The 25,584-nt window shown below is 39.8% G+C and overlaps 1 protein-coding gene across 9 annotated transcripts in view; it reads right to left on the bottom strand.

The window, feature by feature from the left end:
• The window catches only part of CFAP61 (cilia and flagella associated protein 61), a 355,256-nt gene that overhangs the window by 172,070 nt on the left and 157,602 nt on the right, over positions 1-25,584 (bottom strand). For all 9 annotated transcript variants that reach the window (XR_013157060.1, XM_077114804.1, XM_077114796.1 and 6 more), the window contains 2 exons: positions 19,568-19,695; positions 3,442-3,540 (listed from right to left, as the gene is read on the bottom strand). Coding sequence is in view for 8 of the 9 variants with exons in the window: in XM_077114804.1 (XP_076970919.1) it covers positions 3,442-3,540; positions 19,568-19,695 (227 nt within the window). In the remaining variant the exon portion in view is untranslated. The remainder of the gene's footprint in view (positions 1-3,441; positions 3,541-19,567; positions 19,696-25,584) is intronic.

A 25,584-nucleotide genomic window follows, 5' to 3' on the forward strand; every position in this document is an offset into this window, starting at 1 on the left:
TCATCAGAGACCCACAAAGGATTGTACCTGTTTGTTATGCAGTTCCTTTCATATTAGGAATAGTCCTGCAAGTCATCCAAGATGAGGAAAAATTAAATATAGTTAGTGCATAGGGATTAGTCTTAGGAGGATTTACTCAAAGATAAAAGCTCTCAGGGGAAATTTGGGGAAGGCTAAGACAACGTTATTTTTAATAACATTAGGACAGTATAGTTGACAATGTCAGAAGCATATTCAGCGTTAAAATTTGAAGTTCTGTCCAGTGGGAACTGATACTTGGAGCCATTGGTTTTTAGGAGTCTTTATTCTGAAGCAAAAAGAATTAGTGAAGAACGTGGGATGCTTGCTTTTATAGCCTTTTACTACTCTGAATGACATTTCTCAGTTTAAAACATCACTGTATAGGTGACTGCTGTCCATTTTTTTCCTACCCAACAATAATTCTGGACCTTCATTTATTTACCTGCCAGGCATGTGCAACTACACATTGGATATCGGGATGTTTTTCCAAAATTATTTCCTCACCTGAATTTATGGGCATTGATATTCTAACATGGCACAGGTTGTCTCATGGCTTGGCAACAAGAGCAACGTCTCCACTGGGGATCTCTCGAAAAAAGAGATGGAACCAAAGAATTGCCTCAACAAGATGTCTCCAGTGAGCTTGCCTTCATAGAAAATTCTGGAGATGGATAAAAAGGAGAGGAAAAAAAACCCCAGAAATGCAGGAAGGGGAGCTTTCTGGAAGAGGGCATATTTGAAGAGTGGACAGCATGCTCAAAGTTGACAGTGTGCCCAAACCTAGTGGTCAGAAGACTTAGCACAAATTCCAGATGCAAAAATTAGAAGCAAACTCGAGTGGAGCAAATATAAATACAACGGAGATCTATGCTTTATGGAATTAGAATTCCTCAAACTAGAAGGAACCTTAGAGGTTTTCATAAAAGATTTACTGTGACTCTCAGAAGAAGCATCACAATTAACTTTCAATTATTCAGGGTTGATTGTCTAATTAGTGTGTTGCTTCTGCTTCCTGCTTCTCTTCCCCTCCCACTGCCTTCCTTTCTGCAGCAGTCCAGGGACATCATTAGTACCTCCACCAGAGGCTGGACAGGGCTGGGGGGTGGGGTGGGGAGTGGAATGGAGGCTGGGGTGGAGTGGGGTAGAGGAAAACTGACTCTTCAGTTTTATAATAATAAAAATAATAAATCAAAATGCTGATTAGGGAAAAACTCAAAATCAATATTTAAAGTAAGGAATTTAAATGATGACATTTCTGGATGTCATTTGCACCTGTTACTTTTAAGTGCCATAACCAGAGAGAATTTCCTATATTGGGGTATGAGGACAATTTGAAAGAAATATCCTGCTTAGATAATTTCTAAGATCTAGGACAATATCCCAATAGTCACCCATCCAGAGAGCATCTGGTTATGCAGTTCAGTCTGTCTATAACTTGAGAGAACTTTTGCAGGTATTTCTGGAGTTAACTTTTATCTATTCAATTATTTATTGAGCACCTACTATAGACCAAGCGTCTTCCCAGGTGCTGATGATACTCAATGAATAAAAAGGCAAATTCTTGCCCCTGCAGAGTTTAAATTATAGCTGAGAGATCTGGAATATAAAGAATAAACATAATTTTAAAAGGAAAATTATGTAACATTTAGAAGAATTTCTGTAGCAAGCAAAAAACAGAGCAGGGTAAAGGGTTAGAGGGCGTTGGGAGTGCTGGCTGCAAATGAATGGTGTCATCAGGGTAGGCCTCCTTGAAAAAGAGAACTTTAAGCCAAGAGTTAAGAAATGCCAAGACCCAGGGTGGCAACTTGCCTGGTGTATCTGAGTAACATCTAGGATGCCAGCATGGCTGGAGTGGAGAGAACAAGGACAAACTAATAAAAGATGAGGTCAGAAAAGAAAGTGGACAAAGTAAGATTTTTAATTGATGAATTCTAGAACTTTCTGTGATGATGGAAATGTTCTGTAGTTGTGCTATCCAACATGGTGGCCATGTGACCAATGAGTAATGTGACAGAGGAACTAAGATTTTTGTCTCATTTAATTTTGGTTAATTTAAATTTAAATATAAATTGCCATACGTGTCTAGAGTCTTCCACATTGGACAGTGCAGTTCTGGGCCATGAGGGGTTGACATGATCTGAGTTATCTTTTTGCAGTATTGCTATGGCTATGGGGTAGAGAATGGACAGAGATAAGGGCAGAAGCTGGGGACATCAGGTGACTTTCCATGCCTTTACAGTGTTTTTAACCTGCAGAAGGCTATTTACCAGCTGTTCTTTCCTATAACACCTAAAATGGGGATTGACTGAAAGATTTATCAATCTGGCTGAAGTAAATTCCTCTTTAGACATTTGTCAATAAAACCATATTCCTGGGATTCATGCAATCCAGAAAGTGGAAAAGTGAGGAAGGGGGCCTACGCATGTTGATCCTCGACTCTTGGCCAGAACTGTGTGTCATTCTAATTTTAACAAAATCCAGGAAGGTCAGCTTAAACATACACCTTTCACAATCAAAGGAACCAAAGCTCAGAAAATTAATTCTCTTGCCCAGACACTTAGCAGTAAAGCAGGATCTGAATCCACAACTGCCTGGCTCGAAACCTGTGACTTTTCTATTGTACCTTAATGATGCCCTTCAAAAAAATCAAAGTTAATAGTGTGATAAAAGTATTATGTCAAAATGAGCCTGATTCTCCTGGCAAGGAAGTTGTGAATTTTATCTCAGTTTGAAAGTAGAGCAAGACTTTCCAGCAGAAGAAAGATTTTGAAATGAACTCCCTCAGAGGGAACAATTTACTTCCTCCTCATTGGAAAAAATTGAGAGATTGTTTCTAGAGGCAGGGAGCCTAGTAGTTCTTGTACCCATGATTTGCTACAGGAAATTAAAATTAGTGGAAGCTGTGAGATAATGAAATGGTATTTTCTAAGACGGATGTCATCAATTAGTGATTCTACTGGGATGAGAACAATAAAGCTTGCTCAGAATGGCATAGAAGGTCTCTGCCTAATCGGCCCTTGATTATAGATGGCCCTGGTGAATGTGAGACCCCAACCTCAGTGAGGTGGCTCCTGTCCTTACCTCCCAACTCTGAACCTTTGAGGAGCTGCCTGTTTTTATGCAAATAGAGTCACCAAGTTCCACTGCCCTGGAGGTCGTTCAGAACCAAAACATAGGAGATTCCATCCCAGTCATCTGGGACAGGCTTGAAATTTCCCCACAAATACAAAATGGTAGCCCAAGTCTACTTTTCTTGGCCATTCACTTGTTAATGGGTTTATATTTGGGTTTCCTAAGTAACATCTGAACTTCAGTTGTAAAGCAGACCACTTTTCCCTTTCCAATATGAAATCTATTATTTAGCATCAAAACACAAAACACATTTAGGTCTCAGAATGGAAAAGCAAACAGAATTCATACTCGCTTGCTAAAAACCTCCTTTGTTCAGTGCCCAGAAGGTTTTTTCCTGGAAGTCCATGGGTTGAAATCAGGGTAAGATTACTGAACTTCAGATGAGGGCTAAAAAGAAAGATAAAAATGGGGAGATGTTAAGCACTAAATTCAGTGAAATTTTTTTAATAATTAAATTTAATATTATTTCATGTTTTGTCCAACTGCTGAAATTTTATTTTAACCTAGCATCTCTTTTTGCACAAACATTCAAGTAGAACCAGCCATTTAAATGAAAGAAGGAAGATATCACCGAATCTCCTAATTGCAGAAGCTTCCAAAAACTACAGGCAGGTTAACGACAGACACTGTTCAATTATTTTTATTTTTTATTTTGCTTCTCAAAGTAAAACAAAAGTAAAATACAAACATTGGAAGGAGGGAGGTAAATGTAGTGTAAGGGAGGTAAATGAAAAGTTTGAATTCCAGACTATTTTTAAGAAATTGCTTGGAATTGCCAGCAGCAGAGGCAGAATTTGTTGAGTGTTTATAATTGAGCATTGTACGGGTATTATTTTCTCATGTAATCCTTACAACAACGCAATGAGGTAAGTAACAACGTTTTTCCTGTTTCATTAAGGAGAACTGGGGGAACATGGTACTGCCAAGAGCAGATACCTAGCAAGTCCCAGATGCAGCACTTGAACCCAGGCCATGGCTCCAGCTTCTTCTCACCTCGGCTGCCTTTGCTGCCCAAGAGACCGCAAACTGTTAAAAGAGATCCAAAGACCATCTAATTCCTCTTGATCAACATTAGTTTTATTACTTTCAGGTATTCAAGTAAGGATATTGAAGTGTCACCTAGGGGAAAATTGTGGAGGATTCCCTTTCAGAGCAACACTGCCTGATGTGTGTATCAGGTTTTCCAGGACCAAAGAACTTTCATAGCCATTGTCACAAAAATTAATCTTCAATCAGACTTCATGTGGAGGTATGAATGAAGCTGATCTGGACAGGACTAAGGTAAATCAGAATACTGGGTAAAGGATGATATGGCCCATATTTTCAAACTTCACCCTCTGGGCAAGACCAAAGGAAGAGATGTTTGTTTGGTGCAAAATTCATATTTTGGGTAGCACATTATCTAATTTAACTTGAATGATCAGTCTATTTGAACACCATAATTACATGGAATCTTGAATAGGGTGTGAGGTTTTGTTGGTTTTTATAGATCACTGTGATACATCCCAGAGTAATTCGGGCAGAGAAAAAAAAACGTATTTGCAAAGTCTCCTTGGGGTACTGAGGAGAAAGGAGGAATATTAAACTTCACCATCTGGAGAATTCCTGATATTCTTGCAAGCAGTGGGAAATAGTAATTCAATAGGCTGAGCCCTCATTCTTGGGACTTGCCCCTATGAAGCTTATTTCTTAAAGGAGAAGCTAAGCCTACTGATAATTATGCCTAAGAGTCACCCCTGGAGATCCTCTTTTGTTGCTCAGATATGGTCTCTCTCTCTAAGCTAACTTGGCAGGTGAATTCACTGCCCACCCACCCCCCCAACCCCCACATGGGACATGACTCCCAGGGGTGTAAATCTCCCTGGTGATATGGAAACTGACTCCCGTTGATGAGCAGGGATTCAGCAACAGGCAAGTGAGAAAGCCTTCTTGATCAAAAGAGGAAGAGAAATGAGACAAAATAAAGTCTTACTGGCTGAGAGATTTCAGAGTTGGACGTTACTCTTATGCATCATATAGCTATCACTTTTTAGTTTATGGTGTATTGAAGTGGCTAGAGGGAAGTACATGAAACTGTTGAACTATGTTCTAGTAGCCTTGATTCTTGAAGAAGACTGTATAATTATATAGCTTCCACAGTGTGACTGTGTGATTGTGAAAAACTTGTCTCTAATGCTTCTTTTATCTAGGGTATGGACAGAGGAGTAAAAAATAATAATAAGGATAAAATATAAATAAATAATAAGGGGAAATAAAGGGTAAAAACTGGGCAGATTGAAATATTGTGGTACAACGAGAGGGAGGGGTAAGGGGCATAGAATGTATGAATTCTTTTTTTCTTTTTGTTTCTTCTTCTGGAGTGGTGCAAATGTTCTAAAAATTATCATGGTGAAGAATACACAAATATGTGATGATATTGAGAGCCATTTATTGTATAAGTGACTGGACTGTACATATGTGGCTATATCTCAATAAAAACATTTTTGTAAAAAAAAATGGTAGATTGGACACACAAAAACTTAATCTTTAAGACAATCTGTGTTCGGAGTGGCAGTTGGGAGTGGCAGGGGGAGGGTGATGGGGTGATTGGGTGAGAGTAGGTTTTTATTTTCCCTGTTTCATACATAAGGAAATCAAGGTTGGAAATGGCAAATAATTTTTTTCAGGTCTAGAAGCTCATAAACAGTAAGGCTGGAAAAGAAATCTGTGTCTCTGACCACGGGGAGGCTTCCCTCACTGCTCACCCATGCTGCCTTGAGCCTGTCCTGCAAATGGCTTCTAAGTAGCATGCCCAAGACATGTAAGTGGAGGGTTCTAGACAACTTATGTGCTTAAGACTCATTCTTTGTTTTCCCCTAGTATTTAAACTACTCCTGCTGAAAATTTGCTCTCCTGTTAGAGTTAGCAGAATTTTATGAGTGGGCTGATCTTTTTGGAGGGTTCCAATTAAAGAGAAAGATATTTCCCCCCCTAAAAAATCTCTTAGTTCATATCTGTCTTTAAGCTAACTAAATGCCAAGAAAAGAAACCTCTACCAAGTTAGAAGAAAACACCTGCCCTCCTCTGCCATGAGTAGATCGGAAATTTTCAAATGTGGAGATGCTATCAATTTATGGACAATCTGCTAAGTACCATTAAAAACAGAAGACTTTGGGTGATGGACTAGGCTGATATGGCAATAAATTCAACTGCACCTGACATTTAAAAATAGCTAAATACTTTGCTTTAAAGTCTCTAAGGATTCTAAAATCATTTAAGAATGGATATTCTTATTTCACATGAAGAAAATTGAGCACATCTTATCCTCTAATAATAATAATAAAAATTTTAAATATGTTCAAATAACATAAAGGTCACAATTAACCCAGGCTACTACAGCTGTCAGTCTACAAACGCACATTGATGATGGGTCTTTGATTTATTATCATTTAATATAAAATACAAATAATACAAATACATGTTTATATTCACACGTAGCTAAAATTTATCTTAGCTTTGGATCCTATTTGATGGAAGTGTGATTTATGTTTTACTAATACATAGTATTTTTATATCTCTATGTGGATAAATAGCTTAGCAATTATCTATCTATACCTTTTACTTACAAAAAAAATCCCTTCAGTACTAATTTGAATTATCTATCAGTATGGATCCAATGAATCTTAAATTGCCAAAATACCACACTATATAATCCTGGACCATGCTATTGTGCAAATAAAACCTCTCCAAATATAGTTTTTTGACATTATCTGTAATAATTCAGAGATTGGGGTGGAGGGGCATTTTCTGGATTTTTTTTATTTATAAAGGAACAAGTTAGCCATTTATTTTGTTTAGCCCTGGCTAATTTCTTTTTGACTCTACACTGTTCTTTACTCTCATCTTTAAGTTCCTAACTTGAACGCTTCATGCTCTCCTTACTATCCCCCCTTTTCACATTCTCAAATAAACTATCCCCTCTTTTCACATTCTCAAATAAACATATCTTCCATGTCATAAAGAAAATAGAGACCAGTCATCAGGCAACACACCCCAGTTCCCCTTCTTGCTCCCTCCAGATGCATCTACAAGAACTTCCATCTCCCATGATTCAGAAGAGAGATGTCTCCACATAAGCCCAGTCCCTTCTTAACTTCTTTTCCCATGTCTCCCTATTTCTGTGCCAGCAAATTTCTCTTACATCTATGCTTAGGAACCTGGGAGTCTAGTTCCAGGAAGGTGGGTCCATGAAGTCATCAGGGACCAGGTCCTCTTGCTTTCCTGCTTTTGAGTATGCGCTTCCATTCTCAGTGTTACCTCAGGCTTAAGGTGGCTCCTGGAACTTCAGCTATCACATCTCATTCCAGGCCAAAGGTTGGAGGAACAGGTAAAAAGAGGGGACTGTTAAGGAGCCTTCATGAAAGTCCCTTATGACATTTCTGTTTACATTGCCAGAATTCAGGCACACAGCCACATGTGGTAGCAAGAGAGGCTGGAATATGTAGTTTTTCAAAGACACACATTGCCTGGTGTTCTGTTGTCATGCATGAAGTGCAGAATGAATACTGAGAGGCAACTGGAAGTCTGTACTCCCTTTGACTCTTGGAGACGGGGTAGGCTGGGGACTGGGAAAAGATCCAGGGTCCAGGCAGAAAATAGATGGCAGACTCAATAGGTTTTAACTGAATGAAGGCACTGTTTACAGAGATGTGTGCAGGGGTCAAGGAACCAAAGGGTAGTGAATCATTCACAGATAGCAACAGCAGGATGCCATCAACAAACCCACAGCCTGAAGGAGCAAAGGATAAAGGAGATGGCAAGAGGTAGGGCCAAGGATATAGTGGAGCCAGGAGCTGCAGTCAGAGAACATACCATCTGAGACCACATTGTCTAAGGTCCTCTTTAATGTCTGCTCTTTGACCAGCCACTTCTTTACCCATCTATCTGCCACCAACCTTCCTTTGGATGGTCATCTACCATTGTGACTTTTTCTTCCATATTTATACAATAGCTTTCTTATAAGACCAATTTCCAAATGCCTATTATCCTAACTGAGATCTTTCCAAACATCCTAAACCCAATATGTGTCCAAAACAAAACTCATCTGTAACCCCAACAAACTCTTCCTTGATCTCAAAGACATGGCCAGTTAAACCCCTCTTGAGCTAGGAATTTTGGAGCAGACTTCAGACTTTCACCTTCTCACTTCCCACAATTGGTCATCATGTCCAATGAATCTTCTCTTGTCCACGTCTCTTGCACTCCCCCTACCCTCACTATTTCCATCACTTAGGTCACTATATTGTCTAGAATAAGTTCCTTGGCCTAAGTCTCTCTTTTCTACACTTCCACACAGCCACCAGAATCCTTCTTTTTTTTTTAATAAAATAAAAGTTCAGCAATTCTTGGTCTTAAAATCTCCATCTTTGCTCACTGTTTGGATAGCAGCAGAGACTGCAGATCATGGGCTAGGAAATCAGATTGCCTCCTGGTTCTACCACTCTGTAGCTTTTTGACCCTGGAAAAGCTTTTTAACCTCTCTGTCACCAAGTTTCCTAATGAAAAAACTGGAATAATAGAGCTAACACCTCATAGGGTTACTGTGGGATTAAATGAAATAATATCTGTAAAATCCTTAGAATGTTGCCTGGCACATCATATGCTTTCAATGAATGCAGACTAGTATTTTTATTACCAAAAATACTAAGTCCAGGGTGGGCCATGGTGGCTCAGCAGACAAAGTTCTTGCCTGCCATGCCAGAGAACCAGGTTCGATTCCCAGTACCTGCCTATGCAAAAAAAAAAAAACTAAGTCCAAATTCCCAAGCATGTTATATAAGGCTCTTATGATGGGGCCTACCTTACCTCCCTAACTTTCTCTGAACCAATCTTATTGCAATTCCATGAATGTTCCCTGCCTCTTTCATGTCCCTGTATGAGAATACCATCAGCATTTGCATTTTGTTCTCCAACCTCATACTTTTCCTTGGATAGTTCTCTCTGTAATCTGAATTAGGAGCATTCAAATACTTAATTTCTTAGATGCATAACAATCTAAGATTTTTGGTCTAAATTCCATGAACTTTAAAATGTACAGTTTTAAGGTTTTAGCTATGCTGAGGATGAAATGTGTAAGTGGAATGTTCATGACTTTTAATTTGATTGCCTATGAATATTCAAAAAGTTCCTGGAAATAGAACAGTGAGTCACAGGGTACACCTTGGCTTGGGTATTCATTAGACAAAATGGCAAGAACAGTGGAACCATAGAGAGAGTATGTCTCTCAGATAGAATGGTGTTGACTTAATATATATAAACAATATCTAGCATCATTAGGAGCTCTTTGTTCGAAAATCAAAGGTCACCATGTCGTGGAAAAAAAAGTTCAAGTTAAGTGCTCAAGCCAATGAAACATTAAACAAGTGCACCTGCATTTTCACAGCAAATGATTCCAGTGGGGATTTCATGTTGCTGTGGATACGAAGGGAGAACAGCTGAAAGATACTTGTAAATCAGGGAGGGATTAGAGTATCCAGGGAAATAAGTAAAAGGTATTGCCTTTCATTCCATGCTTCAGGAGGACAGCTACAAAATTAGGTCTAAACATCCTTGTCCTTCAAATAAAGAGGGTCACGTTGCCAATTTATTTTGAACATGATAAAAGAAACACAAAACTTTTCATGTTGTTTACCCTTCTGGGCGCAAAACCTGTCAACCTGCCAAGTGAGTGTTCATTATTTTTTATTTTTTATGTTTTTTGCTGGGTTTTTTTTTTTTTTTTTGGCATAGCAAAGACAAGTGATTTAATTAACTGCTTTCATTAATGCTTTTAACAAATACACAATGTAAAGAGAAAATAATTACCTCACATGGATCTAAATGCTTCCATTTAATTTACTCAAATCTCTGCTCTTTGGATCGTTCAAAACAGTGACAAAATTTTTTTTCCAAATGACAATGAGCCCTAGTTCAAGACAGATACTAACCTAACTGCATATTTTACCAGTCAAGTTTAATTCAATCTTAATGATACCACATAATTTCACAAAATTAATAGTAAAATTGTATGGGGTTTAAACATTGGAAGTTAGGTGAAAACTCAATACTGGAAGAAAAATATAGGGTAAAACAAATTGAAATAAGACATTTTTATGGGTATAGAATTGACAAAGAGAACCTACCAGTTTTTTCCTGAAAATTAACAAAAAAAATTTTTTTCTGTTTCAGTTACAAAAGAGACCTTTTGATAACATCCTTGGCTACTTATTTCATTTTTTGTTCTATTAGCAGAAATAACATGGCAGCTGCATTCAGAGCCACCCAGCTGTCAGTAATGGTACACTCCAACCTCCAGGGGGAGACTAAAGAAGAAGAGCAGAGAACCTATAGGGTTCTGAGCACCTCTAGGAGGGGGTGGAATGGCCATAGTTAAAGTTCTCTCCCTGATCCTACTTCTCTCTTCTTGGGGGTACTATCTTGTATGACACCATCTTGGGTGGTGAGTCAGAGCTCCCCTATCTTTAGAAGCACCAAGAGGATCCAGGATGGGCACCTGGAGAAAGGAGACAAGGAAAAGTCTCTTGAACATGTGTTGAGTACAGGCTTTGGTCCTGGAGTAAGGGAAATTCAGCTCACCAGGGAAGGAACTTGGTAGGGAGCTAGAACCAACACTGGACCCCACAATAAGGTACAGTCTCTGCCTGCAGTGCTCTTGGTGCTCTGTGAATTCCTCAGGGACTTGACCAATAGGAGTGGTGGCCATGGTAAGTGGTTGGGAAGAGGACTTGGGGAGCCAGGATCGCAGATGAAAAATTTAATTATCTCTGAATGTGAGCAAAACAAATCTTTACTGAGAAAATGAAAAAAAAATAAGTGTAATGCCTGAAATGTCAATTGAAAGAATACGAATGAAATGACTAAAATGAAATTGAGGGAGTTCTGCTTTCTATTTTTGGGAAAATGATTAATGATGTTTTCATCTATACACATAAAAAATAAACACATCACATGTTTATACTTTGAGCATATGCTTATATACATTGCACACAGATGAGATGTAAATACCAAGATGGAGGCTATAAAAGACCAGTTGGAAAGCCCTTGCACATGAGAGATGACAAGATTCAAGATGACAATCAGACTGGAATAGCAAAGTATTATGGGAATTCAAAATGGAGTAAGATCATGGCTAGGTGTGGCAGATGAGGAAGGCTTTTGTGTCTAGTGCAAATGTTGATTATTGGGCAGGCTACCACCATAAGGGTAGGCTTCCTTGCACTTGGCAGATATTTCTTCTTGGGGGGTTCATTCTTGATGGAGATAGCATGAAGCTTTATGAAGTGCTTTCTACGAAGTCCAATTTAGCATGCAAATACTATGAACATGAATGGAGTAATGACTTCAGCCTGTACATTGTTAATTATAACTCAATAATTACATCTGGTAAGCCCTATGTTAATGATGTGATTTTCAAGTTGTATGGTTTGTTGAGAATTAGAAAATGTGGTTTGGAAAAAAGCCCATAAAAACAGGTTAGTCACAATGAGTAATTACAAGAAGAAATGGGATAAGACCACTGTTTTGAGGAAATGCCTATTTAAATGGTTTCTAAGCCCAGTTACATGTCAGAATCACTTAGGAGACTGTTAAAAATACATATTCCTTGGTCTCACCATAGCCCTACTGAATCAAAGATCTAGGTGCAGTGGCTCAGGCAAGTGTATTTTTACACACACACACATATACACCCACACCACACACAAGGGCTCTGATGTGCAGAATTGTTAGTCTGGAAGTTTCACAACCTGTTGCCTACAGAAATAGTTACTATACATTAACCTTAATGTCTAGGAAGATGACTCATATTTTTTTCTACTACAAGTTTTTAAAATAAAAGGAGAAATTCAAAGCCCAAGTGCCTTACTATATTAATAGTGACAGAAAGATTATGGTTGTCCTTTGACAGGAACTATCTTCAGAGAACTGAGTTAGAGATAAAACATGGCCTCCAGAAGTCTCTGCTTGGTAGATGACCTTGCCTGGTCTCAGTTTCACATGTGGCTTATGGAACTGTTATTCCCAGAGAGGAAACTGTCACCTGTAAGGAAGGATTTCAGGAGGCCTGGCTCTTTTGGGACTTCCCCTCCAAATTTCCTTCCAATATCAAATGGCAAAAGAGGAGCAAACTTTAAACCTCTTTATTGCCTCAGTGCACACTTGGAGACACTTATATTTGTTCATATTGGTATAAAAGAATTCTGTAGGTGGGCAGTTACCCTGAGCTGAATGTGTGCATGCATGTGTATGCGTATGGACACATACCTGAAAGAGTGTGGTGTCCTTTGTCTTTTGAGGAGTGAGACTGCACATGAGAAAGGTGGGGGTGGCAGGGCCAAGATGGCATTGACCTGGTGGCACTAAAGACAGAGTGAACCCCCTGGCGGGCTTATTAACACAGTTTGCTGAGCTAGGTGGTGCTGATCCTGGTGGCTCAGAAATGACACCTTGAGAATCACTGCTTTAGGGACAGAAAAGTGAGAGGTTCCTAGGGGTTGTATGTTCAAGAAATAGGATAGAGTTTAATGTAAGTTTCTGTGGAGGGACTAGGATGATCCCATTAAATATCTGAGGGACAGGGGTAAAGGCTGAAATTCTTGTCTTGGTCTTGCTGTTGTTTTTTAATGTAGCAAAACTCCTAGACTTGGGGTCTGAAGTTTGACTGATATGATAATCTTGAGGTTAGTAGTAGAGTAAAGGTCCCAAGTATGTCAAGATCAAAACATCTAGTTATCAAGAAAAGGCCTAAAAATATTCATTGGTAGCCCATAAGGCAATGATGATCAGTTAGAGCCACCACGAACATTAGGGTCCCTGATCCATAAGGAGTTTGGTCCATTCCTCACTTTTGGGAAAAAGCACAACTCCAGTGTTCTCTGCAGTCAAGCAGTTTTGCAAAATAGAAACATCGCAGAAGGTTCCATTGCTTGCTTGGTCTTCCTGATGGTTAAAGCAGAGGAGATGGCCACTTTATTCAAAACCAGAGGAAATATCTTTGCCTAATGAGGAGATCTTCCAAGGCCCCAGGAAAAGCCTCTGGTTCACTCCTGATTCTTAGGGAAGAGGGAAAGACTCTTCCTCCATAGTCACTTCCCAATTGGAAAGTCAAGGCTTGGCTTCTATGACAAATGTTATTTACAAATTTTATGTAATTGCAAACATCGTTAGTAGAGAGGTGTCAGTCTAAAAAGTATTGAGCTCAAGCCATTTTACTTGATGCTTTATGTATATTATTTTATTTAACCTTCCTACCAGCACTGAGGAGGAGTGACTCAGGAATTCCTTCCCAGTGTGCAAGTGAAGAAACAGGTTTACAGCTGTTCGATAATTTCCTGGGCTCAGTTGTTCAGTAATGTCAATACTGGCTCTCTCCATTACACTGTAACTCAGAGGTTCTGAAACCTGAGTGCACTTCCCACTCCCCTGGTGGCTGTGTCACGATACAGGTCCCCAGGCCCCACCTCACGTCTTCTGAATAATCCAGGCAGGACAGAGCCTGTACATTCCTTCAGAAGGTGGTGAAGGTATTGGTCTACAGACTACACTGTGAAAACTATTGATCTAACCCTTTCTCCATCCCAAACCAGAAATGAAGTATCTGCCAAAACAGGCCTCAAATAACATTTTTTCCAACAAACTTTTGATGGAAGCAGCACACGTTGGGGAGGGAGTCTCTTTAGAGTAGCAAAAATGCCCAAAGTGAGGGGGCCCCAAAGTCATCCTGACAGTCTTTTGATCTAACCCTTGTCTTTTCTAAGGTTATGTGTGCCCACGTACTTCATTAAAGGGCAATTTAAGAATATTAACAAGAAAGAAGAGAACAAATGAAGAAACTTAGGTGAGTACTCTCACAGATGCTGTTGCCACCTACCCCTTTTCTCCCCATCACCTGGGTCTACCTGGTCACCTGAAAATGAATCTCCATTTACCAGGTCTCTCTTGCCTCTCTCCATCTGAGGGTACTCTCTGGTGCTGGGAGCTTGGGGACGGGCAGGAAGAGCACTCCCGGGGGCTACCATAAAAAAATGAGGGACCAGGGCAGTTACGCAAATATCTTAGTCTGCAGAGGGACCATTCTGAGCTAGGTCCCTTGGAGGTCCCCAGCAGGACTCTTGTGGGCTTTCTCCACCTTCCACCCCTGCCTCCCTGCCCTCTCTCTCTCTGGTAGTTTCCAAGCATCACTCTCAAATAAACTACTTGCATCCAAATTCCTTAGTTTTTGAAGGAACGCAAACCAAGGCAGGTACCAGTGTTATCATTTGAAATTATGTGATAGCAGTTGAGGAAGAATGAGTAGGGATAGATGTTGCTCAGCTCTGGGTATACATTTGTGCTTCTTGTGATCCTGAAGGATGCAGACAGTGAGCCCCTGTTATGTCATTAGGTTCCTTAATCTCAACAAATTGCCAAGATCCCATAAAGAATGGCAAAGGATGACAATAAGCTGATCCCCAAAAGGCCTACTATTGTCTTTGCTTTTGTTCTGGGAGTCTCTGAAGCAGGTATTAGGAGCTAAGCAAAGTTCCACCAAAATGAGCAGGAGTGAATCGTTTCAATAAATGAATATAATTTTATTTAACATTAATTACACTGAGATACTGGAATCAGGCTAGGAAGCCCAGTGGTGATTAGCAAATACCAGAGAGAGTCCGGGTTATTATTTTTTTATGGAGTGTCAAAGCATTCTGTTTGGGGAGGCTGAGCCCAACACATAACTGTGCACTCCACTCTCTGCCTCTGTGTCAGTCTCTGACAGAGCCCATCATTATGCCAACATGACAAGACGGCAAGACAAGAGTGGCCCTGTTTACCTCTGCCATTTGGTGCCATCTGCTCCCCAGGCACGACGTGCTGTGGGCCCCACCCACGCTGCATTTGCCCTAGTGTGCAAAGGGCAGCTGGAGAGACACATGCCAATCAGCACATGTGACAGGGACCGCTGTCCGGGACAATGACAATCACCAATCTGCTTGCTGGGGTTGAGCTCCAAGATCAGCAAGTAAGCAGTAACTCTTTAATTGGTCACCTAATTAGTGACAGGCCACATTGAAGGTTTCAGATGTCCTCAGACAAATATAAAGATAAAAAGCCTAATTAGGCTGCAAGCACTCAGCTGGCTGCTGCCAAGCCCCACCGCTGGGCAGGATGTTGTGTGGCACTGCCCGATAACAGGGGATGGCCATTTGGCCACAATTGCAGCTTTAAAAACACACACTACTAATTTTCAAGTCATTCTTAGTTTCCTCAGTACGCTCAAGCAGAGAAGGGATAAGCATCCAGTTGGAAAATTGGAGACGTCATCTGTTGTTAGATTGTTAGGTTGCTGTTTGGGAGTGGAAGAACATGCCCCCTGGGTTTCCCATTGCCCAGCAGCCCCTCAGTGAGTGGGATATCCCTTTCTCCAGTCACAAAGGGGGTCATGGGCATACCACCCAGTGCTGCTTTCAGCCATTGTCATTCTATGATTCATTTATGCATTGGTCTAGTGCCATTACAGACTCTTCAAGAGATTCTTTACATCAGAAATTGAATTAGGAAGGATTTTAAAATAATGGATTAAAAGGAACTGCTCCATAATTAGAAGTAAATAATATGATACACAGAGCATAGAGACACTTGCCGAAACAGAATAAAATAGTAACTGCTTTGGTATGGTGGGTCAGTGACCAAGAGACAGTGCAGGAATTTTTCTTCTGCATAGTTAGGAAACAAAAATAGCTATCTGGGACACTGTCTAGGGTAGAGCCTGAGATTCTGAATTTTCAACAAGCTCCCAGGTGGTGCCGATGCTGCTGGTCCATGGCCTCCACTTTGAGTAACAAGGATGTACAATATAAGCTAAGGTCAGAGACTTGGATCCTGCCCTATTTTTGAATTAGTGTTTCCATTACTTCTTCAAAGGAATTTGGAGTATCTTTATGGAAAGGCTGGAATATTTGAAGTATTTTATTTGTGGAGTTCAGCAGGGCTAGACTTGGTACACAAAGTGACCTTTAAGCTTTGTTTGAAGGAAAGAGATTTTTCTATTAATATTAGTTCTGAGTTGGACAATGTACATATAACAGGTATACTGCCCAAATCAAGTACTTTCAATCCCAACGAACTAGGACATCCAGATGACCCATCAATCATGATCACTATAATTTAAAAAAAAATTCAAGACCATCACTTGAATTTCTTGGGTATCATAAAATACATGCATAATTCATGGTAAAATGCCTTAAGAGCTGCCCTTTCTCCTCCAATTCATTGCCCTTCACACTGTAGAAAGATCAGGAGTTTCCTTCCTCCAAGAACCACCTCCTCCACCCTGCCTTGTTGGCCTTCCTCTGTTCTGCTTCTGATTCTTCCTGCAAAGTTCACATGGCAGGGCAGGTGATAGAGAAGAAGGCAGGACATTGCTGTGGCCCAGACTGGTCAGAGCCCACGTGGGCTGAGAGTGTGGAGTCACGGTAAGAACATGTCCCCTCCTTGGCTCCCCTCGGAGTTGCTTCAACAAGGAAGACAAATGACAAAGACTGGGGGGTGAGGAAGTAGGAGCAGGTTGATCCTAGCACAGCTTCACCTTACCTCCATCCCTGCCCCCAACTGCCTGCATCTCTGCCCTCAACCCCCATCCAGCCAGAGGCTCCAGAAGAGTTGATAGAGATTGCAGAAGCTCCAAGAACAGGGCTACCCACTCCTCACTCCAACTCTGCAGGATTTGCTGGGACCAGGAGGGTGGGAGAGTTAGAAGAGAAGTAAAAGGCTGGGGTGCTGGTGTATGTCCCCACATGTCACTGGGCATTCGTAGGTCCAGAGGCCGTACTTTCCTTGTAAGGATGAGAAGATACAGGGTTGACTCACAGCCTGACAACTCCAGAGGAGAGATGCTTTTGTGCAGATGGACTACGTGCAAGGAGCAGCATAGGACCAGAGGTAGCACTGCTGTAAAAATCAAAATCACACCACCCCACCCTCAAAATTCCCTACCCACAGGGAGCTTTCATTACAGTGCCAAAGCCTCTGGCATCTCACCTGACCTCCCCCAGTAGCACTTAGCACTTGGGGCAAGAAGGATGTGACATGGGGAAAGAATTAGTAAGGAATGCTTTGGGGATCCTTTGTAGAGATAACCAAATGTGCTTTGGGATTTTCTTTTTTGCCTGTAAAACATATAAGAACTAGAATTGCATCTGAAAGTCACAGGATTAGAGGATTACCAGACTTTCTGGAAAAAGAAGTTACTGCGCTGAACCTCAAATGATGTTCCAGGAACTCTGGGGCTCCTGCTGAGTGTGATAACGCAGCAGGAGAGCATAAGGACGGGTGCTTATTTCTACATCTTGCCTCCAAAATGTGAATGGAAGTCTCCTTGGTGGTCTGTGTTTGATGAAAATTATATTTTATTAATTGCTTCGAGCTCAAATCATTTATAAAATTTCATTGAAATGGCAGGTACTGTGGTAAAGTAAAATATGCAGTGTGTTACTATGGTGATTGCTAATTTAAAATAATTAGGGAAAACAAGGAGGAAACAATTTCCTTTCAAAGATTAGAGGTCAGCAAACTGATACCAGTCTATTTTTAGTGAACACAATCTGTGTAACTATGATAGAGAATTATGAGGACTTTACAATGTTCTAAGGTCTGTCTGATGGGGGAATTTAATCAGCCATGTACTTATATCAAAATTTATACTTGTCTTTATTAAATCTAAGCAAGTTGATTCCAGAAATAAGAAAATTACATATATGTATCTTAATGCAATCATTTTAAATAAATATAATGACTAAGTGTAGAGTTAAACTAAGATTTAAGACAGGCTTATGAGAACTCAACTAGGCTTCACAACTCCACCCCATGAGTCACCATCCAAAACAGGTTGCATAAAACTTGCTGCTTACAAATCTCAGACCCATCAGAACAAGTAAAACACTCAAATTACAGTGTGGCATGCACAGAAAAATAAGCAATCCTAGGTGCTTCTTGTTTCATTTTCCAATGCAATATTGCTTACTGTAAACTGACCACAAGATTTGAAGAACATGGGCTCTCTGACTTCAATAACGACATTCTCTGTCTTTCTGGTTAACTAAAGTTATGCTTCTGATAACTGAACAAATCGGCCAGAGAGTGAAAAAAATCAGCTCTTTTCTATATCTGATTAATGTGATATCAAAGGAGGAAAATAGCCATTTTAGATTAGCTCTGTGTCCATATGTTGACTAGGCACAAGTACCTTTCTAGAGGCATTTCCTCCATCCTCTTCTATCCCCACACTTTTCCTGGGTCAGCAAGGACTCCCATGGAGTCACTGTCATGCTCTGCTTTCCTGTCCCCCACTAACATTTTAGAACTTATATTTCTGAATGGTAGCTAAAGTTTCTCATGTGACCCTGTGCCAAACATTCAAAAGAACTGGGCTCTTCTAACTCCAAGATCTGTGATCCCTAAAGGACAAGGTCTTTTCAAAATCCATGAGAATTAGAAAGAAAATAAATGAGGAAACTGAATCTAAAAGGAGTTAGGCAACACACCCAAGATTCCCTGTCAGGTTAGTGGTGATGCTGGGCCATGAACCCAAGTTCTCAACTATATATTTGGGCTCTTTCTGTTAAAGTAGTGCTGAAATTCCATGAGCAGCTGAGAGAGAGTCTGGGGAAGCTGGGAATCCTTTGGAATCATCTACTGGGAAGATGGGCTCAGAAAGGAAATGCAGTTTAGTGCCTTGATGACAAAAGGAAACCAGCACCAGGAGAGCTGCTCAAACCTTGGTCTTCACTGCAGGGTTTGCCCTGTTTCCTGGCACCCAAAATGTGGGAGTTGGAAGGTTGAAAAAAAAATTCTAACCCATTCTGCCTTTTCTGAAAGTCTATTTATGATGCATAAAGTGAAAAACTCGTTTCCAAAGCACTGATTATATAGAGCACCTGTTAAAATATAAGTTAGGGCCCCTTCCCCTGGACTTCATGATTCTGTACATCTGATACAGAGCCTGATAAATCTACAGCTTTAGCAAATACTTCAGGCAATTCTTATGATTTGGCAAGAAAGGGGAAAAATAGGGGCTGACAAATTTTTTTTCCTGGAAAGTGTCAGACAGTGCATATTTCACTTACAGTCTCTGTTGCAGCTACTCATTCTGCTGTGATAATGTGAAAACAGCCATAAATCAATGTGTGGCTTTGATCCAATGAAACTTTCTTTACAAAAGCATGTGGCAAGCTAGATTGGCTCAGGGACTGGAGTTTGCAAATCCCTGGTCTAGAATATTCCATTGATTCATTAATTCACATAGGCAAGGTGGTGAACAACTTGGGTTTGTTCTTTCAAGGGGCCCTCTTTAGGTGTGGGAAGAGCTCCTTTTAAAATAAAAACATAAAGGTAAACAACTCACCAAAATACCAATGTTTCCAGAAAGGAAATTCCGACATTGGATGCACCCACCACAACAATCTTGGCATTGACAGTTATTTTAGGTTCCAATGTTAGTTTTCTGTTTGTGTGGTTCAAGGCATAACTTAACTGGAAAAAAATACAAAGAGAAAGAGGGACTTGAGGAAAATGCAACTGGGTCTGTACCCCTAAACTGGCAATTACGGAGCTCGAAGTCAATGGAATGATATCCCTACTGACATACCCCACTTACTTAAATTATCATTCTATCAGAATAATTCATCTTCAAAGCCAGAGATTTCCAATCTAGTAGTTCAAGCCTATTTCTCATTTTCTTAACATTTTGAGATACTAGGAGTTGGGAGTCCAGTGGCTGATGGCAAAGTGATTGGCCCAGAATTGATATGTGATCTAAGTTGGCTGAATCAGAGTTAAGCCAGGACTTTTGTTATGATGCATGGAGTACAGAAGCCTTTTGGCCTTCTGGGGTGTAGATGCAAAATAGCTACAGTCACTGTGCCAACAAGAGGGAAACCATTCTGGAATGAAGCCCCAGGAGAACAACAGAAAAATAGAGCAGGATTACATTTGAATCTCACCTAATGCTCATGCTACTTCTGGACTGCTCAGCTATATGAGCGATAAACATCAGTCATTTACTGCCATGATAGGTGACATAACAAACCACTCCAGAATTCATGGGCTTAAAACGATAATCGTTTCTTGCTCATGCAACTCCAGGTCAGCTGGAAGTACACTGGCTAGAGTCTGCTGGATCTGGCTCTAAGCTGCAGATTCCAGATCTGTCTCACAGCTCTCTCATCTTTTTTGGCCTGGAAGGCTAATTGGGGGTTATGCTCTTCTCATAGCAATGGGAAAAGTGCAAGAGGGGTGGGTGCAAATAAGCAATACTTCTTAAAACTTGGCCCATAATATTGGCCAAAGCAAAACATGTGGCCAAGTTCATCATCCATGAGGCATGGAAACAAACTCACCCCTTCTGGGAGGAACCTCAAAGTCATACAGCAAAGGGCAGAGACACAGGGAGGGAGGAAGACCTGAGAAGAATGCTGTAGCACACCGCATTTCCTTGATTCTTTAAATCTGCTTCTTTCCTTTATGTGCAACTGAAAGCTTCCTAAATTGATATACTTTCTAAATGAAACTAATGAATACTCCCATTGGGTGAAAAAACACATGTTCTTCAAATAAAAGAAAGCTCTGCTTTGCTCTGTGAGAACTTCCCAGCACAGGTCAATGAGGAATGCTGCGAGAAAACTAGTCTGTACTGGTGCACATGATCACATTCTACAGCAAGCAGGCCAATAGCAAATTCACTCTGACCAGCCTTGGGTTTGGTGGTGTGAAGTAAGGCAGGTAGAAAGCATATATGTTGAAACAATGGCACCCAATCACAAGTCTAAGGAACAGACTTAAAAATGTAAGCATCTTAAAGGGGGTCAGAACCCAAGATTCCTTCCATGAAGGCGGTAAGTTCAGATACTCCCTTCTGCTATTCAGAAATGTATCCTAACATTGAACCCTGGGCAGTAACCAAATTCCCTGGTAAAGAATTATACCCCATATATGAAACAGTTCCTGTAGCAATGATACAAAGGCAGCCCAGGAACAGAACAGAATGGCTTTCGTCTCCCCACACAGTAGCTTTAACACCACCAGCTGCTAGGCCTCAGAAATCACCTTTCTAACACTAAATAGGCAAATTGGCCTCTGGGCATCAAGAGTTGAGTCCAGGGATCAGGAACAATGAAAGCCAGCTTTTCCTTTTCTTGGTCTGAATGTCAACCAAAAATGTCCCATGCATGGAAATCCTGTTTGGGATCTGGTTTTGTTCATAGTAAAAATAAAAGCTCTACCTATGAACTTATATTTTATAGATAAATGTTAAATGTGCCTTGTAACAATAAATTATTTCAAAGATAAAACAGAAGAGACTTTGTAAGCTATTTACCTAAATCCTAGATCAGTAACCATACAGATGGAAAGTCCGATTCTCACCTCTATCTTTGCAAGACATTTCTGATTCTATTTTTCTAATGAATCAACATTAGCATTTTAGACGAGGAGATGATTTTAAATGTAGAGATCCATACGTACCCCTGAAAGAAGGAATCAACCGTGTATCATGATGTACACGCTGACCTTTTAAGCCTAAAAGAAATAGTCTTTTAAAATTGATGTTGACTCTCATAATGAGTCAAAATGCAAACATATCAAAGGAAAGAATGATAGCATGGTATTGTCCTGGTAGAAAACTCTAGAGCTGAGTTTAGGGGTGGATGGGATGGTGGAGTGGTGGGAGGGATGGAGAATGGAGGATTTGGAGGGAAACAAACAGTAAATGTAGGATGAGAGGGAAGAAGAGTTGAGATGACAAAATAGGGAAATAGATGAGCAAATAAAGTTTTAACCAACTTTTCTGTAATTTTCTATGAACTTCTGAAGTGGAAGACTGTACCTATGAGTCACTGAAACATTGGAGTAATTTTGGGTTGTTTTTATTCATTTATTTGGTTTGGTTGCTGCCCTCCAACTAGACTGTTAGCTCCCTGAGTTCAGATACTATGACTTTGCTTTTTTTGCGTTTAGTTTGTTTTATCTGAACAATTCCTACCATATATTTTTTGACATTTAATAAATGGTGAAAGTATATATTCTTTAATTTTGCATTGCTTCTTTAAAGGGTATTGTCAGAATTTCTACTGATTCAAAATTATTTTAGCTGGTTCTTTTCCATTGAACCAGCTAAATCTCAAATATCAGGGATTCTCAAGTCAATAGGCCAAACCCTTGATCTTGAGGCTTGCTCTTATGAAGCTTATTTATGTAGTGGAGAAGCTAAGTCTACCTATAGTTGATAGAATAACTATAATGGAAATATAAATGGAATGATTTATATATAAGTAGAACTACTTAGGATTAAATTTGTCTAAGTAAAAACGATGTTGATATACATGCTTAGTTGAGTTTATACCATGATTTGCATATATTTATTGAAAGAACTTTACTTTGTGGCTTAGAGTTTTATGCATATGTTTGTTAGCTTGAAATAGGCATTAAAGAATTGGTGAAAATATTGGAATTCTGCAGCTCTGAAAATCAGCATTGCTACATACAACTGTTAAAGAAACCAAAAAAGAGATCAGGCTTTAGTTAGAGATAAGAACAAAGCTGATTTGGTTGGGACTAAGATAAATCAGAATACAGGGTAAAGGATGAGAGTGTCTGTATTTTAGAATTTCACCTACCCAATGAGACAAAGGAAGAGACGTTTATTTTGTCCCAAGCCTAAATTTTTGATAGCATGCAATCTAACTTAACCTGCCTGGATAGTTCATTTAAACAACTGAAACACATGGAGCCCAGAATTGGAATGAGGGGTTGTAATTCTCTATAGCTTAAGGTAATACCTGGATACATCCCAGAGAAAGTTAAGCAGCTAATTAAAGTGTATTGGCCAGATGGGCCACGGTGACTTAGCAGGAAGAGTTCTTGCCCGCCATGCTGGAGACCCAGGTTCAATTCCCAGTGCCTGCCCATGCCAAAAAAAAAACCCCAAAAAAGTACTAGCAAACTCCCTTAAGAGACGGGAGAAAAAATATGAAGCTATTAAGCTTTACCACTGGGGAAAACCCTGATACTGTCTCAAATATCAGGGATTCTCAAGTCAATACGCCAAACCCTTGATCTTGAGGCTTGCTCTTATGAAGCTTATTTATATAGTGCCTACCTATAGTTGTGCCTACCTATAGTTGTGCCTAAGTGTTACTTCCAGAAAACCTCTTCTGTTGCTCAAATGTGGTCTCTCTCTCTCTCTAAGCCCAGCTCTGCAAGTAAAATCATTACCTTCTCCTCTACATGGAATATGGCAATCAGAGGCGAAAGTCTCCTTGGCAATGTGGGACATTACTCTCAGGGATGAGCCTGGCCCTTGCACTGTGGGGACAACAATGCCTTCCTGACCAAAGGGAGAAAAGAAATGTAACAAAATAAGGTATTAGTGGCTAAGAGAGTTCAAATGGAGTCAAGAAGCTACTCTGGAGGCTACTGTTAATGCAAGTTTTTATTACAAGTTTTTATTAGCAAGTTTTTATTGCTAATTACCACAGTTCGCCAACTCCCAATCAAAACCATTCTTGTTAACCCTAAAGAACACCTAGCACTGTATCTGAAATTCTACACAAGTTCCACGTACTAAGATTACTTTCCAAGGACCTAAACCCTCAGATGGGTTTCTAGGCCAGATAAGTCCTGAAACCCAGAGGAGTCAACCTCTCCCAAAACACAACTAGTTCCATTCCCTAGCCCATATTATTGACACCCCTTTCCAAAAGGAAAAAGTTAGAATCGGCAGAGCCCAAATACCTCTAAAGATTGGGAAAAGGATCAAAGGGGAGGGAGGAGTTATAACAGGGAACATAGTATTTAACAAATGAGTATGACTGCTGAATCATTATACTGATATTTCTTTTCGTCTCCAGTGTCTTAGAGCAACTAGAAGGAAAAACCTGAAATTGTGGAACTGTAACCCAAACCAAACTCTGAAATCTGTTCTATAACTATTTGTCACAATGTACCTTGAAATTATTCCTTTTTTGTATATATATTTTCATAATAAAAAATGTTAAAAAGAAGAATTGGTGAAAATATAATCTTTTTTTTTATGCTGCATGGGGGGGGTCACTTTTATACTTTTTCCATGTGACTATCCCATTATTACTAGCACCATTTTGTTGAATTTTTTTTTGGGGGGGTGGGCAGTGCATGGGTCGGGAATCAAACCCAGGTCTCCTGCATGGCTGTCAAGAATTCTACCATTGAACTACCATTGCACCGCCATGAATATATAATTTTATGTGACATATATACACATGAGTTCTGTGTTCCGACATCTGGTTTGGTTTCTCTTCTCCACTTAGAATGAGTTAGACTGACTACAAAAGCATTATTGAGATAGATCCAAAATCGAAAGTTACTAAAACTACAAATGGGTGAGTAAATCAGCAAGTACATTTGTATTTGTATTTGTATATTGTATTGTATTTGTATAAATACAAATAATCCTAAAAAATAAATGTGAGATTCACATTAGAATGGAACAGGACAATGTCTATGGTGAATTCTTTCTACTGGCACCTGACCTTGTGGAGCCTACTGTCAATCTCAGATATCATATGAGACTGGGCACCATTGGCCCAGTGGCAAAGTTTGGACTTGTTTTCTTAATTCTACTATTGGTTGAAATCCTGAGCCTCTTTTCCTTAAATATCAGTTTCCTTAGGTGTAAAAATGGAAGAAAATTACACAAACTTCTGCCTTTCTCAAGAGGCAAACATGGGAACTATTCATTAAAAAAATGTCTACAAATACTTTGAGCTTTTCAGGCAAAGATGTTACATAAGGTAAAATTACACGTTCTCTCCCATCTGCCATATGAAAGGCAAATCTTTGAAAAACATGTTTTAAAAGGGCAAAACAATGAGCTCAATTTTCAGCTCTACACCCATGTGTGTGTATATATAAATATTTCTTTTCTTTCTTACAGAAAAGCTTCCAAAGACTTCAAAGGGTGCTTCAAACTCTTTAGGAGTAAAAAATTTCTAAGATCCTTAATAAGCATGTACTTTTACTTTCTAAATGTAATTTTTTTCTTATGCCTTTCAATTCTGTCTTTTCCCTTTAAGAAAACCTCTATTTTCCCAATATGATTAAAACCACTGATGGCAGATTGATAGTGCTCTGAATATCAGTGGCAAAGTTCACAAACTGGCTTCTTTGGGCTAAGGCACTGTAATATTTACCAGATAAAGAATGGGAAGGCAGACACTTAAAAAAGAACCAACCTATTGAAAATCACTTCCATAATTACTAAGTATAATATCAAAATGCCTTTCTACTAAAATTAAACAGTTATTTTAAAAGGGAGCAAATGCAGATGCCAACACCACTGCCCAAGCAGATCTAGATAGTCTGCCAAGAAGATCATGGGTTTGTGGG

Source organism: Tamandua tetradactyla, chromosome 1 (genome assembly GCF_023851605.1).
Source record: "Tamandua tetradactyla isolate mTamTet1 chromosome 1, mTamTet1.pri, whole genome shotgun sequence".
Taxonomy (NCBI): domain Eukaryota; kingdom Metazoa; phylum Chordata; class Mammalia; order Pilosa; family Myrmecophagidae; genus Tamandua; species Tamandua tetradactyla.